Below are 16,787 nucleotides of genomic sequence, written 5' to 3'. Positions count from 1 at the left end.
ATCAGAAAGAGAATAACAAAGGTGGCTAAATGAGTAGGACAACCATATAGTTTAGAGAATCAAATTACACATAACTCTCCTCTAAGTCTAAATCTGTAGCCTTAAAATATAATCCATCATTAGGAACTGTATACTCAGTCCACAAGATACAAGGCCTTCTCAGATGTATAGATATATAATTGCTATGCAAAAGGCCAAACTATTTGAGAGACAGATGGTCTCGTATACTAATAAAGAAGAAAAGACACTGCTGACACTTAAACAGAAAGGGAGCCACGTGGAGGATACACACAACCTTGCTCAGAGTAAGACAGAAACCATTTCTAGCCAGTTGGACAGAAGTATTGAGAACAAATTTAAATCTATTTAATTTTTTAATCTAAGCAATGGAAAAAGTGCTAACATAACTTTAATTTGGAATAAGTTAAAAAGGAAGAGTAGAAAAGAGAGAGAGTGAGAGAAATGAAACCCCCTGCTGAAATCCCTAAAGAATCTCCACAATAAATTTCAGACAGTAGAATCATAGAATCATTAAGACCGCTCCTTCGCCCTTCAGGACTTCCTCCCAAGGGACTCTCCCTGAACAGGCCAAAGTCTGCCCTCCAGAAGTCCACGGTAGTGGTAGTGCATAGTGTTTTTGTTGTTTGTAAATAAAAGGTTTATAAAGTTTTACCATATAAAGGTTTACCACGGCAGTGGTAGTGGATAGTGTCTTTGTTGTTTATAAAAAACTGAAGGGAGGGAGGGAGGCAGGAAGGATAGGCAGGAGGGAAGGCAGGCAAGTAGGCATTGATTTGTCTGCATGAAGACAGGATTTATTATTCAGTATATTGACATGCAGTGTGATAATCATCTTTCCCTATTTTCCTGAGACAGACAGAAGGGCAGAAAAGCTTCACATAACACTTAATACCAGCATATTTTGGTTTGGGTATGGATCCTGTGCCTCTCTGTCCTCCTATAAAAGGGCATGGAGGACAAAGGAACCAGGATTTTCCTTCAGGTCCCTCCCAAACTGAAGTCCATGCTAATGAAAAACTGATGAGAAGATGAGATATATCACAGGGTTGCTGTGGTTGCCTGCTGGGATATGCCCCTGATCGCCAAATCATCTGGACATGAATAGTCTTCCGTGCTCTTAAATACCCTTCCATTACATCATGGCACTCTGAGAACTTTCTGATAGTGGGGAAGGGCCCTGGGCAAAGCGTCCTTGTTACCACCTAGGTTTCATTGAGAATCTGAAATATCTTTTTCAACGAGGAAAGGAGAGAGTCCTAATGTGAAAGTATGAATCCAACAGGTGGAAATCTGTAAACAGTCTTGAGCTTGAAGACATGGAATGATGGAGTCAAGTGTTATAAATAATTTAGGATGATATATGCACTTGGATTTTAGGATAGGAAAAAACACACTGCCTTCTTGTACAGAATGAGAAAAAATATCAAAACTTTCTGTTAACCCTGAAATATCTTCTGTAACTTCTAAATGAGATCATTGCCATGTGCAGACCCTAATGACTGATCCTTGAAATGGACATAGTAGATGTGGAATGAGGCAGTATCTCTCGTCCTTCCACTGGGTGTCACTAAGAACAGTCTGGCTCCATCTTCTTTATTCCTCCTACGAGGTATTTAGACATTTTGCTAAGGTTTCCCCCTAGCTATCTCTTCTCCAAGCTAAACAGTCCCAGCTCTAAGCTTCTCCTCATATGACAGATGCTCTTGTGGAATCAAAATAGTTAATGCCTCACAAGGCCTTTGCAGGCCTCACTACTTAAGAAACATTTGCAGCTAATGGTTTCAACAGTCAGCAAGATTTCATTAACATAAGAGTGAATTATTTGTAAAAGAATATACTGTCTAGACCCTCCTTATCTAAAGAATTCCCATCGCTGTTGATATTTACCATATCCTGCTTATCTGACAGTTTTGGTGAAGAACCTGGTTGTATAACCTATAAGGTATATAAACTCTGTAACTGCTCCATTTGCACAGGGTTCATATCAGCAGAGTCTCTCACTGCTGCTCTGTGTTCTCTCCTATAGCTATAGTAATAACCTGCTTCTGTTCTGACCTGATCTAAATAGTAATTCCAGTTATTCCATGATGCTCCAAACCCTTAGTTGTCTTTGTGGCCCTTTGCTGGACTCAATCCAGTATCCCTGTGTCTGTCTTGTACCGGGGAGCCCAGAACTGGATACAGTACTTGAGATGCAGCCTCAGCAGCACTGAGTAGAGAAGGATCTCCCACCTCGACCTGCTGGCAATGCTCTTCCTAGTGCAGCCCAGGATCCCTTTTTGCCATGAGAGTGCATTGGTGGCTCATGGTCAGATTCTTGTCTACCAGGACCCTCAGGTCCTTTTCTGCAGAGCTGCTTTCCAGCTGGTCAGCCCCCAACCTGTACTGGTGCATGGGTTTATTCCATACCAGGTGCAGGACATGGCATTTCCCTTTGTTGAACTGCCTATTTCTCCATCCTGTTGAGGTCCCTCTGAATGTCAGCACAACCACCTGGTGTATCAGCCACTCCTCCCAGTTCTCTATCATCTGCAGACTTGCTGAGAGTGCACTTTGTCCCAAGATCCAGGTCAGAAAATAAGAGGTTAAACAGTATGGGCCCCAGTATTGACCCCTGGGGGATACCACTAATGACTGGCCTCCAGCTGGACTTCATGCTTTTTGCTGTTGATGTACCTGCATGTCGTGGGTCAGCCTCAGCTGGTAACTAAACACCACGCAGCCGCTCGCTCACTCCCCCCCCACCCCTGTGGGATGGGGAAGAGAATCGGAAGAGCAAACGAACTTGTGGGTTGAGATAAGCACAGTTTATTGATTACAATAAAATAATTATTATAATAATGATTATGATAATAATGACAATGTTAATATAATACAATGGAAAAGGAAGGAAAAAAAGAAAAAAAAAAAAACCACAGAAACACGAACGGTACAGCCGCTTACCACCCGCCGACTGACGCTGCTGGTCCCCGAGCCGCAATTGCTGCCTGCCTCTCCCGGCCACCTCCTCCCAGTTAACATACTGGGCATGACGTTACATGATATGGAATATCCCTTTGGCCGGTTTGAATCCACTCTCTTAGCTGTGCCCCCTCCCCTCCCGGCTTCTTGTGCACCCAGCAGAGCATGGGAAGCTAGAAATGTCCTTGACTAGTACAAGCGCTACCCAGCAACAGCCAAAACATCTGTGTGTTATCTCAACATTGTTTTCATGCTAAGTCCAAAGCAGAGCACTATGCCAGCTAGAGTGAAGAAAATTAACTCTATCCCAGCTAAAACCATGACACTGCAGAAGCCTTTCTTGTTGCCCCTCCCATCCCTCTCCAGATTCAAATCTAGATGGGCTTTCCTAACTGCATCCCTGTATGCTCGGACAGTGTCTCTATATTCCTCCTGGGTCACCTGTTCCTGCTTCCACCTCCTGTATGTTTCCTTTTTATGTTTGAATTTACTCAGGAGCTCCTTGTGCACCCATACTTCCTGCCACCTGTGCTCGACTTGCTGCATGTTGGGATGGTCCATTCTTGAGCTGGGAGAAGGTAATCCCTGAATATCAACCGGCTCTTCTGGACCCCCTCTGCTTTCTAGGACTGTCTCCCATGGGATTCTTCCAAGCAGATCCCTGAAAAATCCAACGTCTGCTTTCCTGAAGCCTAGGGTTATGATCCTGCTACTTCCCTTGTTCCCTCCTTTCAGGATCCAAAACTCCACCATCTCATGGTCACTACAGTCAAGACTGCACCAACCAGTCCTTCCTTATTTGGAGGTATTCAAGTCCAGCAGAGTGCCTCCCCCCATTGGCTCCTTGATCACTTGTGTCAGGAAGTGATCACCAAAACACTCCATAAACCTCCTGGGTTGCTTATGCCCTACTGTCTTGTGCTTCCAGCAGATATCAGGGAGCTAAGATCCGAGACATCACTGAGAGGGTGCCACAACTTGTCAAGAGGACAGATTACTATCCGCTGTTACTCTTCCATGTTGGCACAAACGATGCTGAAAGCCAGAGCCTGGGCAGAAGACTATAAAGCCCTTGGGGAGCAAGTGAAAAATATTGGCGCCCAAGTTATCTTCTCCTCCATCTTACCCATTGGAGAAAAAAGGACAACTAGAACTAGGCGAATAATGCAAAACAACTCTTGACTACGTGACTGGTGCTGACTTAAGGGTTTTGGCTTTTATGACAATGGGACATTCTTCAGAAACCATAGCCTGCTAGGGAGGGATGGACTCCACCTGTCTAGAAGGGGCAAGGGAATCTTTGGCAGCAGGCTGGCAAACTTGGTGAGGAGGGCTTTAAACTGAGGGTCTCGGGGGGGTGGGGCAAAAGTGGCAATGCTAATGCCATCACATCCAATGGGGGAATAAGCCAAGCCAAGCAGAGCAGTGACAAAGGTGCCTTAGCTACCTTACAAGATGACAACCAGGAGACCAACCACCTCAAGGGTGTGCATGGCTATAGTGGGTCCTCGTGCACCCCTCCGGGGAAACCTGCATGCTCAAGTACCTTTCTGAAATGCCTATACACCAACACATGCAGCATGGGGAATAAACAGGAGGAACTAGAGGTCTGTGTGCGATTGGAGAGCCATAATCTGACTGCAATTACAGAGACATGGTGGGATAGCTCACATGACTGGAATGTGGTCATGGATGGCTACAGGCTTTTCAGAAAAGACAGACCAGCAAGGCGAGGTGGGGGAGTTGCTCTTTATGCGAGGGAGCAGCTGGAATGCATTGAGCTCTGCCTAGGAGTGGAAGGAGAACAAGTCGAGAGCTTGTGGGTAAAAATTAAGGGACAGCCAAATATGGGCGACACTGTTGTGGGAGTTTCCTACAGGCCACCTGATCAGGAAGAGGAAGTTGATGAAGCCTTCTACAGACAGCTGGAAGTAGCCTCACAATTGCAGGCCCTGGTTCTTGTGGGGGACTTCAACCACCCTGATATTTGCTGGAAAAGCAACATGGTGAGCCATGCACGATCCAGAAGGTTCCTGCAGAGCATTGAGGATAACTTTTTGATGGAGGTGGTGGAGGGGCCAATGAGGCGAGATGTGCTGCTGGACCTTATACTAATGAAAAAGGAAGGGCTGGTTGAGGATGTGAGAGTTGGGGGTAGCCTTGGCTGTAGTGACCATGAGATGGTGGAGTTCAGCTTCCTGCATCGTAGAAGCAGGGCGACAAGTAGGATTATGACCCTGGACTTCAAGAGGGCCAACTTTGGCCTCTTCAAAGACCTGCTAGGAGGAATCCCATGGGCTAGGGCTCTGGAAGGCAGGGGGGTCCAAGAGAGCTGGTCAGTATTCAAGGGCCACTTAATCCGAGCTCAAGATCGGTGCATCCCTAGGAGGAAGAGGTCAGGCAGAGGAGCCAGGAGACCCACATGGATGAGCAAAGAGCTTCTAGAGAAACTCAAATGGAAGAGGGAGATTCACAGTATGTGGAAAAAGGGACTGGCCACTTGGGAGGAATATAGGAATGTTGTCAGGGTGTGCAGAGATGTGATGAGGAAGGCCAAGGCCCACTTGGAACGAAATCTGGTAAGGGATGGCAAGGATAACAAGAAGGGCTTCTTTAAATACATCAGCAGTAAAAGGAAGACTGGGGATACAGCGGGCCCACTGCTGAACAAGGTAGGGGCCCTGGTGATGCAGGATGCAGAGAAGGCGGAGTTACTTAATGCCTTCTTTGCTACAGTCTTCACTGCTAAGGCTGGCCCTCAGGCATCTCAGCCCCTAGAGAAGAGAGAGAAAATCTGGAAAAAGGAGGACTTCCCCTTGGTTGAGGAGGACTGGGTCAGAGATCACCTAGGCAAACTGGATCCTCGCAAATCCATGGGCCCCGATGGGATGCACCCGCGAGTGCTGAGGGAGCTGGTGGATGTTCTTGCTGAGCCACTCTCAATCATCTTTGAAAGGTCATGGAGGACAGGAGAGGTGCCCGAGGACTGGGGGACAGCAAATGTCACCCCAATCTTCAAAAAGGGCAAGAAGGAGGACCGGGGAAACTATAGGCCAGTCAGCCTCACCTCCATCCCCGGAAAGGTGATCACAGAATCACACAGAATCACAGGTTGGAAGGGACCTCAGGGATCATCTTGTCCAACCTTTATAGGAAGAGCACAGTCTAGACAAGATGGCCCAGCACCCTGTCCAGACAACTCTTAAAGGTGTCCACTGTAGCGGAGTCAACCACTTCCCTGGGGAGTTTATTCCAATGGTTGACTGTTCTCACTGTGAAAAATTTCCCTCTCATGTCCAATCGGAATCTCCCCAAGAGCAATTTGTGCCCATTCCCCCTTGTCCTCTCCATGTGACTCCGTGTAAAAAGGGAGTCTCCATCTTCTTTGTAGCTACCCCTTAAGTACTGGTACATGGTGATGAGATCCCCTTTAAGCCTCATTTTCTCAAGGCTGAACAAACCTAGTTCTCCCAGCATATCCTCGTATGGCAGGCTTCCCAGTCCTTTGATCATCTTGGTGGCCCTTCTCTGGACCCCTTCCAGCCTGTCCACATCTTTTTTTGTATAGTAGGGACCAGAACTGTACACAGTACTCCAGGTGTGGCCTGACAAGCGCTGAGTAGAGTGGGATAATGACTTCTTTCTCTCTGCTGGTGATGCCCTTTTTGATGCAAACCAGCATCCTATTGGCCTTCTTGGCCGCAGCAGCACACTGTTCGCTCATGTTGAGCTTCCTGTCCACCAGGACCCCCAGGTCCCTTTCCACAGAGCTGCTCTCCAGCCAGGTGCATCCCAGTCTGTGCTGCACTCCCAGATTATGTTTTCCCAGGTGCAAGACCTTACACTTCTCCTTGTTGAACTTCATAAGGTTCTTGTTGGCCCACCCTTCCAGCCTATCCAGATCTCCCTGCAGAGCGGCTCTCCCTCCTGGAGTGTCTACTTCCCCACTTAACTTGGTGTCATCTGCAAACTTCATCAGGCTACACTTGATGCCATTATCCAGATCACTTATAAAGATATTGAATAACATTGGGCCCAATATCGATCCCTGGGGGACTCCACTAGTGACAGGTTGCCAGTTTGAGAAAGAGCTATTGACCACCACCCTTTGGGTGCGGCCTGTCAGCCAGTTCCCCACCCACTGCACAGACCATTTGTCTAGGCCATATCGCATTAATTTCTCCAGGAAGAAGCCACGGGGGACCGTATCAAAGGCCTTGGAGAAGTCTAGGTAGACAATGTCCTCCGCCCGCCCCATGTCAACCAGGCAAGTCACTTTGTCATAGAAGGCCACCAGGTTTGTCAAGCACAATCTGCCTTTAGTGAAGCCATGTTGGCTTTTCCCAGTCATGTGCTTCATTTGACTTGTGACGGCCCTCAGGAGGATTTGTTCCATAACTTTCCCAGGGATTGAAGTAAGGCTGATGGGCCTATAGTTACCCGGATCCTCCCTCGAGCCCTTCTTGTAGATAGGGGTAAGATTTGCCTTTCCTCAAGTCCTCTGGGACATCCCCCATTCTCCATGACTTCTCAAAGATTATGGAGAGTGGCCTTGCAATGATGTCAGCAAGCTCTCTCAACACCCTCGGGTGGATGGCGTTAGGGCCCACCGATTTGTAGGGGTCAAGCTCCTGTAATAATTCACTGATGCTGGGTCTATGTTTGGATCAACCAGGAACTTCGTTCCTAAAGCCTGGGACCCAACAGTGTTGGCAAAGACAGAGGTGAAGAAGGTGTTGAGGACCTCTGCCTTTTCCGCATCGTTGGTGACTGACTCTCCTTTTCTGTTTAACAGTGGGCCTATGTTTCCCTTTTTCTGCTTGTGGTTGACATGTCTGAAGAACCCTTTCTTGTTATTTTTGACATCTACAGACAGTTTCAACTCAAGCTGGGCTTTTGCTTTTCTAACTGCATCTCTGCACTCTCTGGCAATGCCCTTGTAGCTCTCAACAGATAATCCTCCACTTCTCCATCTCTGGTATGCTTCTCTTTTGGATATGAGTAGACCCAGGAGCTCATGGTTGAGCCAAGGGGGCCTCTTGCTCCGCTTACTTCCCTTTCCTTTATAGGGGATAAACTGGTTTTGTGCTTCCAAGAGAGAGTTCTTGAAGAACTCCCAGCACTCACTAGCTCCTTTATCTTCCATGGAAACGTCCCACGGGATCCCTCCCAACTGAGCCTTGAGTGAACTGAAGTTTGCTCTTCTAAAAATCCAGAACCCTTGTCTTAGTACTGACTTTTGGCATGCTCAGTAGGATCCTGAACTCCACAATATTGTGATCACTGCAGCCAAGGCTATCACTAACCGAGATATTACAAAGCAGGTTTTCTTGGTTTGTGAATAGCAAGTCCAGCAGTGCCTCCTTCCTGGTTGGCACATCTAACATTTGTATGAGGAAGCAGTCCTCTACACATTCCAGGAATTTGGTGGATGACATGCGAACTGCCGTATTGTTCTTCCAGGAGATGTCTGGGTAGTTGAAGTCACCCATCAGGACCAGGTTCTGTTGGCCAGAAGCTTGCTTTAGTGCCCCAAGTATCACTTCGTCGGCATTGTCATCGTAGTTAGGAGGTTGGTAGCAGGTGCCCACTGTGAGGGCCTGCTTGGAAACGACCCCTCTGACTTTAACCCAGAGGCATTTGATAGAGCAGTCGCAATCACCATAGTTGACTTTGATACATTCAAGGTGTTCCTTGATGTAGTGTGTGACTCCTCCCCCTCTTCTACCCTGCCTGTCTATAGAAAAGAGCCTATAACCGTGCATCGCGATCCCCCAGTTGTTTGAGCTGTCCCACCATGTTTCAGTTACTCCTAAGATGTCATAACCACCTGTGTGGACACAGAGCTCCAGTTCCTCCTGTCTGTTTCCTAGACTGCGTGCATTTCTATACATACACTTGAGGCGATTGCTCTTCTGTTTCACATCATCCTGGAGGTCATCTCCAGGCATGGAGAGGACAAGAAGGTTATCAGAAGTAGTCAGCATGGATTCACCAAGGGAAGATCATGCTTGGCCAACCTGGTAGCCTTCTGTGATGGTGTGACTGGCTGGGTTGACGAAGGGAGAGCGGTGGATGTTCTTTATCTTGACTTCAGCAAGGCATTCAATACTGTCTCCCATAGCATCCTCACAGGCAAGCTAAGGAAGGTTAGATGAGTAGACAGTGAGATGGACAGAGAACTGGCTCAACAACAGAACTCAGAGGGTCATGATCCAATGGAGCAGAGTCTGTCTGGAGGCCTGTAACTAGTGATGTTCCCCAGGGGTCTGTGCTGGGTCCAGTCCTGTTTAATATATTCATCAATGACCTCGACAAAGGGATGCAGTGTAACCTCAGCAAGTTCACTGATGACACCAAGCTGGGAGGAGTGGCTGATACACCAGAAGGCTGTGCTGCCATCCAGCGAGACCTGGACAGGCTGGAGAGCTGGGCCGAGGGGAACCTGATGAAATTCAACAAGAGCAAGTGCAAGGTCCTGCACCTGGGGAGGAACAAACCCGTGCACCAGTTCAGGTTGGGAGCTGACCTGCTGGAAAGCAGCTCTGCTGAGAAGGACCTGGGAGTGCTGGTGGACAGCAAGCTGACCCTGAGTAAGCAATGTGCCCTTGTGGCCAAGGCCAACAGTATGCTAGGATGCATTAAAAGGAGTGTGACCAGCAGGTCGAGGAAGGTTATCCTCCCCCTCTACTCTGCCTTAGTGAGACCACATTTGGAGCACTGTGTCCAGTTTTGGGCCTCCCAGTTTAAGAAGGACACGGAACTGCTCAAGCAAGTCTAGTGGAGAGCTACGAAGGTGATCAAGGGACTGGAGCATTTCCCTTATGAGGAAAGGCTGAGAGACTTGGGTTTGTTTAGCCTGGAGAAGAGAAGACTGAGGTGGGAATCTTATCAGTACTTATAAATATCTGAAGGGTGGGTGTCAAGAGGATGGGACTGGACTCTTTTCAATCGTGTTCAATGACAGGACGAGGGGCAATGGGCTCAAGTCGGAATACAGGAAGTTCCACTTAAATAGAAGGAAAAACATGTTTACTGTGAGGGTGACAGAGCAGTGGAACAGGCTGCCCAGAGAGGTTGTGGAGTCTTCTTCCCTGGAGACATTCAAAACCTGCCTGGATGCGTTCCTGTGCAGCCTGCTCTAGGTGTACCTGCTCAAGCAGTGGGGTTGGACAAGATGATCTCCAGAGGTCCCTTCCAACCCCTACCATTCTGTGATTCTGGTTTAAGTTCCCCATGACAACCAGGGCCTGCAAATATGAAGCTTCTTCCAGTTGTATGAAGAAGGTGTCATCTACTTCTACCTGATCAGGTGATCTATTGCAGATGCATTAGTGTGCAGGCACTTCAGAGAGGCACACAGTCATGCTGATTTCCCCACAATACTGTCCTCCTGGCACTTCCTTATTTGTGTGCATACGCTTGGGGTGCATTCCCTTGTGTCCCATTTTGTTCATTTTGAGGTCTCTCCTGTCAACATCACCTTGCACCCTCTGCTTACTAAGCCAGTCCACCACTTTCTCACTTGACTGTGGGTTGTCCTCTCCCTCCCCTGTCATTCCTAGTTTAAAGTTCTCCTAATCAGGTTGGCCAGCCTGTTGGCAAAGAAGTTTTTGCCCCACTTGGTCAGGTGGAGCCTGTCTTTCCCTATCAGTCCTTTATCCTCAGAGGGTCCTGTAGTCATTAAAGCCAAATCTCTATCAGCAACACCAGCTGTGCTGCCAGTTGTTGATCCCCAGGATCCATCCACTCCTCCTCAAGCCCTTCCCCTTCATCAATAGGATCAAGCAGAAAACCACCTGGACCCCCATACCTTTGACCCTCATCCCCAGATTCATGTAGTCACTTGATAGACTCAAGGTTTCCCCAGGCAGTATCATCAGTGCACACATGGAAGCGCAGCACAGGGTAATTCTCTGAGGGCCAGACAGGCATCAACAGTCTCTCAGTTCCAGATCCGAGCCCCCAGCAAGCAGCAAACCTCCCTAGAGAGTAGATGGGGGCTTCTGTGCCCTGCAGGAGGGAGTCATCCACTACTATCACTTGCCGCTTCCTCCTGATGCTGCTGCATGGCTCAGTCTCAATTGGCTCCAATGTTTCCTCAGACAGAGATTCCAGTCCCTCATCTGCTACCAGGGCACTGCACCTATTATGTAGTTGCAGATCTGCAGATGGAGCAGAAGCCTTCCTCCTGTTGCCAGAAGTCACAAGCTTCTAGCCTTCACCACCATGGGAGTCTCCATTTGCCACCCCAATGAGTACAGACTCTGGTTGCTCTTTCTGTGCAGGTGGGGAGGGAGTTCAGGCTCTTGTTTCTGCAGAGCGTTGGAGAAGATCCTTTCCATCTCTTTTTTCATCATCCTTATTGCTGCACATTGATATTGACACACTGGAGCAAGTCCAGAGGTGGGCCACCAAGATGCTCAGGGGACTGGAGCACATGACATAGAAGAAAAGGTTGAGAGAGCTGGATTTGTTCAGTCTAGATAAGAGAAGGCTCAGAGAAACCTTATTGCTTGTCTACAATTGCCTAATGGGAAGATACTCTTCTCAGAGCTGCACAGTAATAGAAGAGGCAATGGATACAAGCTGGAACATGGGAAATTCTGATAAGATATAAGGAAAAATATTTTTTTACCATGAGGGTGGTCAAATACTAGAACTGTTTGCCCAGTGAGACTGTATAATCTGAATCCTTGGAGATGTTCAGAACTTGACTGGACAAGTCCTTGAGCAACCTGAGCCAAGAGATCTTTAAAGTCTAATAGTTCTTTATGGAAATTACTGACATAGCCTTTGAACAATTAAGAACCGGGTACAAGCATCACTGAAGTATCAGTTTAAACATTTTATGTAAATATGTGTTGCTGGATTATATGAACTGTGTTAAAGGTTACACAGAAAGTTTTTGAAAAGCAAAACAGTAGTTTAGTAGTAAACTTAAAGTTTTGTTATGACAAGATTCATTTAAATTGCCAACAAAAAAAATGAGTGGACAGATGCCAATAATCTAATTGCAACTGTAATAAGAAAACATACCCCCCATAAAATCAGAGGTAGATTAAGGCTAACTGGAAAATGTTCCTAACCCAATACTTGAGTGAGCCACAATAACAGAGGAATTTAAATGCTTTCCATTAGAGAAAGTGTGCTAATATTTCCCTAATTTGAAAGGGAATAAAAACAAAGAGGAGATAAACTAAAACTGAGAAATAGTACTGTAACAAATAATAATAAATCACAGATATGAAAACACCAGGTACCTCTGTAAGGAATTTTTGATGATCATAGAATCATAGAACGGCCCAGGTTGGAAGGGACCTTGAAAGATCATCTGATTCAACCTTTCATGGGAAAGGGAGCCTAGATGAGATTATCACCCTGTCCAATTGCATCTCGAAAACCTCCAGTAATGGGGACTCTACCGTATCCCTGGAGAGGTTGTTCCAGTGAATGATTGTTCTTACTTTAAAAAATTTCTCTTATGTTGAGATGAAACCTCTCCTGGTGCAACTTGTACCCATTGCTCCTTGTCTTGTCCATGTGAGATAATGTCTCATGCTATTGCAGTTGGGAAAAGGTGTCAATCTTGTCCCTAATTTAGCTAGGACTAGTGTACAGTTATCAATAAATAAAGAAGAATCCTTCATGTGACCACCATAATTCTTCCTTATGTGATGGGAAAGAAAAAAAGAAAAAAGACTCTTGTTACAACAGGAATAAAAGCTTTCTGAAGAACCAGCAGTCATTTCTACCATGTTCAGTCCTTTCCCAAGGATTAAATGTTTTGTGAAAGAAAGGGTCCTATATCTTGGTGTCCTGGTTTCAGCTGGGATAGAGTTAAATTTCTTCGTAGTAGCTAGTATGGGGCTATGTTTTGGATTTTTGCTGGAAACAGTGGTGATAATGTGGAGATGTTTTGGCTGTTGCTAAGTAGCACTTACACTGGTCAACGACTTTTTCAGCTCCCCATGCTCTGCCAGGTGCACAAGAAGCTGGGAGGGGACACAGCCAGGACAGCTGACCCAAACTGACCAATGGGATATTCCATACCATATGATGTCATGCTCAGTATATAAAGCTGGGGGAAGAAGAAGGAAGGGGGGGACATTTGGAGTAATGGCATTTGTCTTCCCAAGTAACTGTTATGTGTGATGGAGCCCTGCTTTCCTGGAGATGGCTGAACACCTGCCTGCCGATGGGAAGTAGTGAATGAATTCCTTGTTTTGCTTTGCTTCCGCGTGCAGCTTTTGCCTTACCTATTAAACTGTCTTTATCTCAAACCATGAGTTGCATCACTTTTCCTCTTCCAATTCTCTCCCCTGGTGGGACAGGGGAGAGTGAGCGAGTGGCTGCATGGTGCTTGGTTGCTGACTGGGGCTAAACCACAACACTTGGTATGATGTTAATGAAAATAGTGGAAATCCATCTTCAGAATTCTAACCATTCTCTGCTTTAGCCGAATGCTTCTTTTCAAAGCACAAGCCTACTTTAAGTCAGATAAAAACTTTCTTGCGTTGACATCAGTCACTCAGCAGGGTTTCAGCATCGGTTAAGGACAACACTGGCATCTAGAAGATTCTAATTACAGTCCAGCTATAAAATCAACTTTAAATTGCCATTTCAGAGATGAAACATCCCTTGAAGTAAGAAGCAGTCCCTTAGGGTTGGGGGACTATGGGAAGAGTTTTAAGCTGGTTAGGTCCCTTCTAAAGCATGTTATTTCTATAGCTGATTAGATTTATCTTAGAAACGGCTTCATTTTTGAGAACATATAGCTTTTGGTAACAAGATATGGCACAATAGTTTCATTGCAGCATATATGAAGAAGATAAAGATTTACCCATTGATGACACCATTTGAGTAGCCTAAATGTTCAGCGAAGGATTCCTACAGAATTATAAGCAATAAAAAGAATATTAGACAGTGGACACAATTATGCATCCCTATATCAAGAAATTATAGGAATGGGGTTTGACTCCCATTACACTCATACCCTTGGAATTTGCTTTGTGGCACGAGTACTCTAATGTTTTCCTGCTACTGTTTTATTTAAAATGCATGGCTTGTAGGAATAATTTCCCTCTGTATGCTTTTTACCAGATTACAAATACAGTAGAACCTAATTAATTTGCACTGATTACTGGGAGATTCATTTGCAAAATGCTAAATTTCATGAGTTAATAAGCAAGTGAGCATACAATAAAAAACACAGTAATACACCACAGGAGATAATTTTTCATTTCTTTGTATATTGTAGCTACATTTTAGTTAGCTTTAGCTCAGTAATGAGAAATGCTACACAGTAAACAAATCTTTGCTGAAAAAAAGGAGGGGTACTGGGGGGAAATTTTTGATAGATATTCTAAAGATAGATAACGAGGTTCTACTATATGTTCTACTATATGGCATTTTAAACTGATATATATTTAAAAACTTAGTTTTATTTTAAGCACAGATAGTGGCAAGTTGATATGAAATATCTTTAAATTATATTTTTTAAAGATAGTGCCTCAAAAAGAACAAATGCTGTAAAAGTGAATTTAAGACTGCAGATAAAAATCTGGTGACTGCTCCATTTCTTCACTTATACAGAGGAATGGAATGAGCGTTTCCCAAATGTGTTATTTCCAGCACAAGTGTTGTTGCCAAAGATGTTCCCTCCCACACTAGCAGTTTTTGACTATGTTAGCCACCTGAATGAAAAAAGGCCCCCAAAATCAAACATGACAGACTTACCTCAATATGTTGAAACATATACGGGTGATTGCATATCTTTCTCAATTGCATGATTGTGTTCATAAGAGTTTTTGCCCCACCTTTTCCCTAGGGAAGCAAGCAACACAAATTGTATTATGAAACCCATTTCCTAGCTTGGTAATGAAACTTTTGAAACTCAGTTCCAAAAGAAGACATAAAAATACTTCTACCCCAAAGCAGAACACCATATCACCATGAAATAAAAATATTTGAAGCTGTGAAATAAGGTGCAGTTTTCTGGCTGCTCAAATTAAAATATCATGAGGATGATCCAAAAAGACAAGGATATCAAAGACTTCCAAGTAACCTGGAAAGTGTACTACATCTCATATCTCTCTATAGCTAGCAGTCACAATAAGCACTTATGCTTATTTCTACTGCTTATTTATGAAACCATGTAAATTGTAAATTGTAAATTGTAAAATATTATCAGGTGTTCCACTAAGCTGGGATGGTTACAATCTAATTATCACTGATGAATACATTTGTTAACACCATATTAAAATTGACTAACACTTCTCACTTTAAGACCCCATTTTGATTTGCTATAACTTTGTGAAACTGTTACCAGTTGGTACAATTTCCAAACTTTTATGTCACTCAGATGAAATTATTGTAAAATATCTCAGCCAAAACAATTCAGACATTTCCAAGAGTGAGTTTAGGAAAAATTACATTATGTGATCATTTTATATTCTGGTTAATTCATCTCTGGAAGGGAACTGACATTTGATCTGGAGTAGTCTGCATGTCAAAGTCTACTGTTGATCCCTTGAGAAAGCCATCTCAATTTGCTCCAAACTGCAGTTTGCATTTGTTTATGAAATGTTTACTAGAGCTTTTCTCTCTAGTTTGAGCAGATTGCAGGCCAGAGCTGCAGAATGACAGAGTTTTCCCTAAAACCATAGTTACTCGATCTTCAAAGCCAGGAGTTCTCAATGACCACCACCTCCTTCTGCTGGCACCAGGAAGCATGAATAAGTGCCATGGTTTTAGCTGGGATAGAGTTAATTTTCTTCACTGTAGCTGGCATAGTGCTGTGCTTTGGACTTAGTATGAAAATAATGTTGATAACACACTGATGTTTTAGTTGTTGCTGGGTAGTGTTTATACTAGTCAAGGACTCTTCTAGCTTCCCATGCTCTGCCAGGTGCACAAGAAGCCGGGAGGGGAGGGGGCACAGCTAAGAGAGTGGTTTCAAACTGGCCAAAGGGATATTCCATATCATGTAATGTCATGCCCAGTATGTTAACTGGGAGGAGGTGGCCAGGAGAGGCAGGCAGCAATCACGGCTCAGGGACCGGCAGCATCGGTCGGCGGGTGGTGAGCGGTTGTATTGTTTGTTTCTGGTTTTTCCCCTTTTTCCCTTTTCCTTTTTATTATATTATCATTATTGTTATTACTAGAATAATCATCATTATTATCATTCTCTTATTTTATTTATTAAACTGTTCTTATCGCAACCCACAAGTTTGGGGTTTTTTTTGCTTTTGCTCTTCCGATTCTCTCCCCCATCCCAGAGGGGTGGGGGGAGTAAGCGAGCGGCTGCGTGGTGTTTAGTTGCCGACTGAGGCTGAACCATGATAATAAGAAAACCTGATGAATTACTTACAGAAAAGGAAAAAGTTGGAGGATGAAAAAAAAATGGACCTATGAGTATGAGGGAGTTGAGATTGCAGTGTTTTGGCCAAAGAGACTAGAAAGCTAGAGGACTGCAGAGGTAATTAGAACTGCTTAAGGCAAAGAGCTGGGCAGGGAAGCAAGGAATAAAAAGCAGGGAGAAGATTCTGAACTAGTGAACAAGAGAAACCAGACAGAAAGGTAAGCAGAAGGCTGGGATGCAAAATGAAATTGGGGGGGTGGGGGGAAGTTAGAACAAGGAACAGGAAATGAGGGGATAGAGATGGCTGACCTCTATTTAGTTGAGTAAGGTGACTGCACACAAATCCTGAGTCAGAGGAAGGGCAACAGGAATGGCTGTGCCAGGAAACCAGGCCTAGTTAGGCACAGAGAACTGAACTAGCAGAAGACATTGGGATGAGGAA

The 16,787-nt window shown here is 45.0% G+C and overlaps 1 protein-coding gene across 2 annotated transcripts in view; it reads right to left on the bottom strand.

The window, feature by feature from the left end:
• LOC142049639 (SWI/SNF-related matrix-associated actin-dependent regulator of chromatin subfamily A member 2-like) overlaps nt 1-16,787 on the bottom strand; it is a 124,515-nt gene that overhangs the window by 10,573 nt on the left and 97,155 nt on the right. For both annotated transcript variants that reach the window (XM_075077517.1, XM_075077516.1), the window contains exons 21-22: nt 14,722-14,808; nt 13,826-13,872 (exon numbers count right to left, since the gene is read on the bottom strand). In XM_075077517.1, coding sequence (XP_074933618.1) covers nt 13,826-13,872; nt 14,722-14,808 — 134 coding nt within the window. The remainder of the gene's footprint in view (nt 1-13,825; nt 13,873-14,721; nt 14,809-16,787) is intronic.

Source organism: Phalacrocorax aristotelis, chromosome W (genome assembly GCF_949628215.1).
Source record: "Phalacrocorax aristotelis chromosome W, bGulAri2.1, whole genome shotgun sequence".
NCBI lineage: Eukaryota > Metazoa > Chordata > Aves > Suliformes > Phalacrocoracidae > Phalacrocorax > Phalacrocorax aristotelis.
Note: the sequence above shows the minus strand (reverse complement) of the source record. Positions and strands in the feature narration are given on the sequence as shown.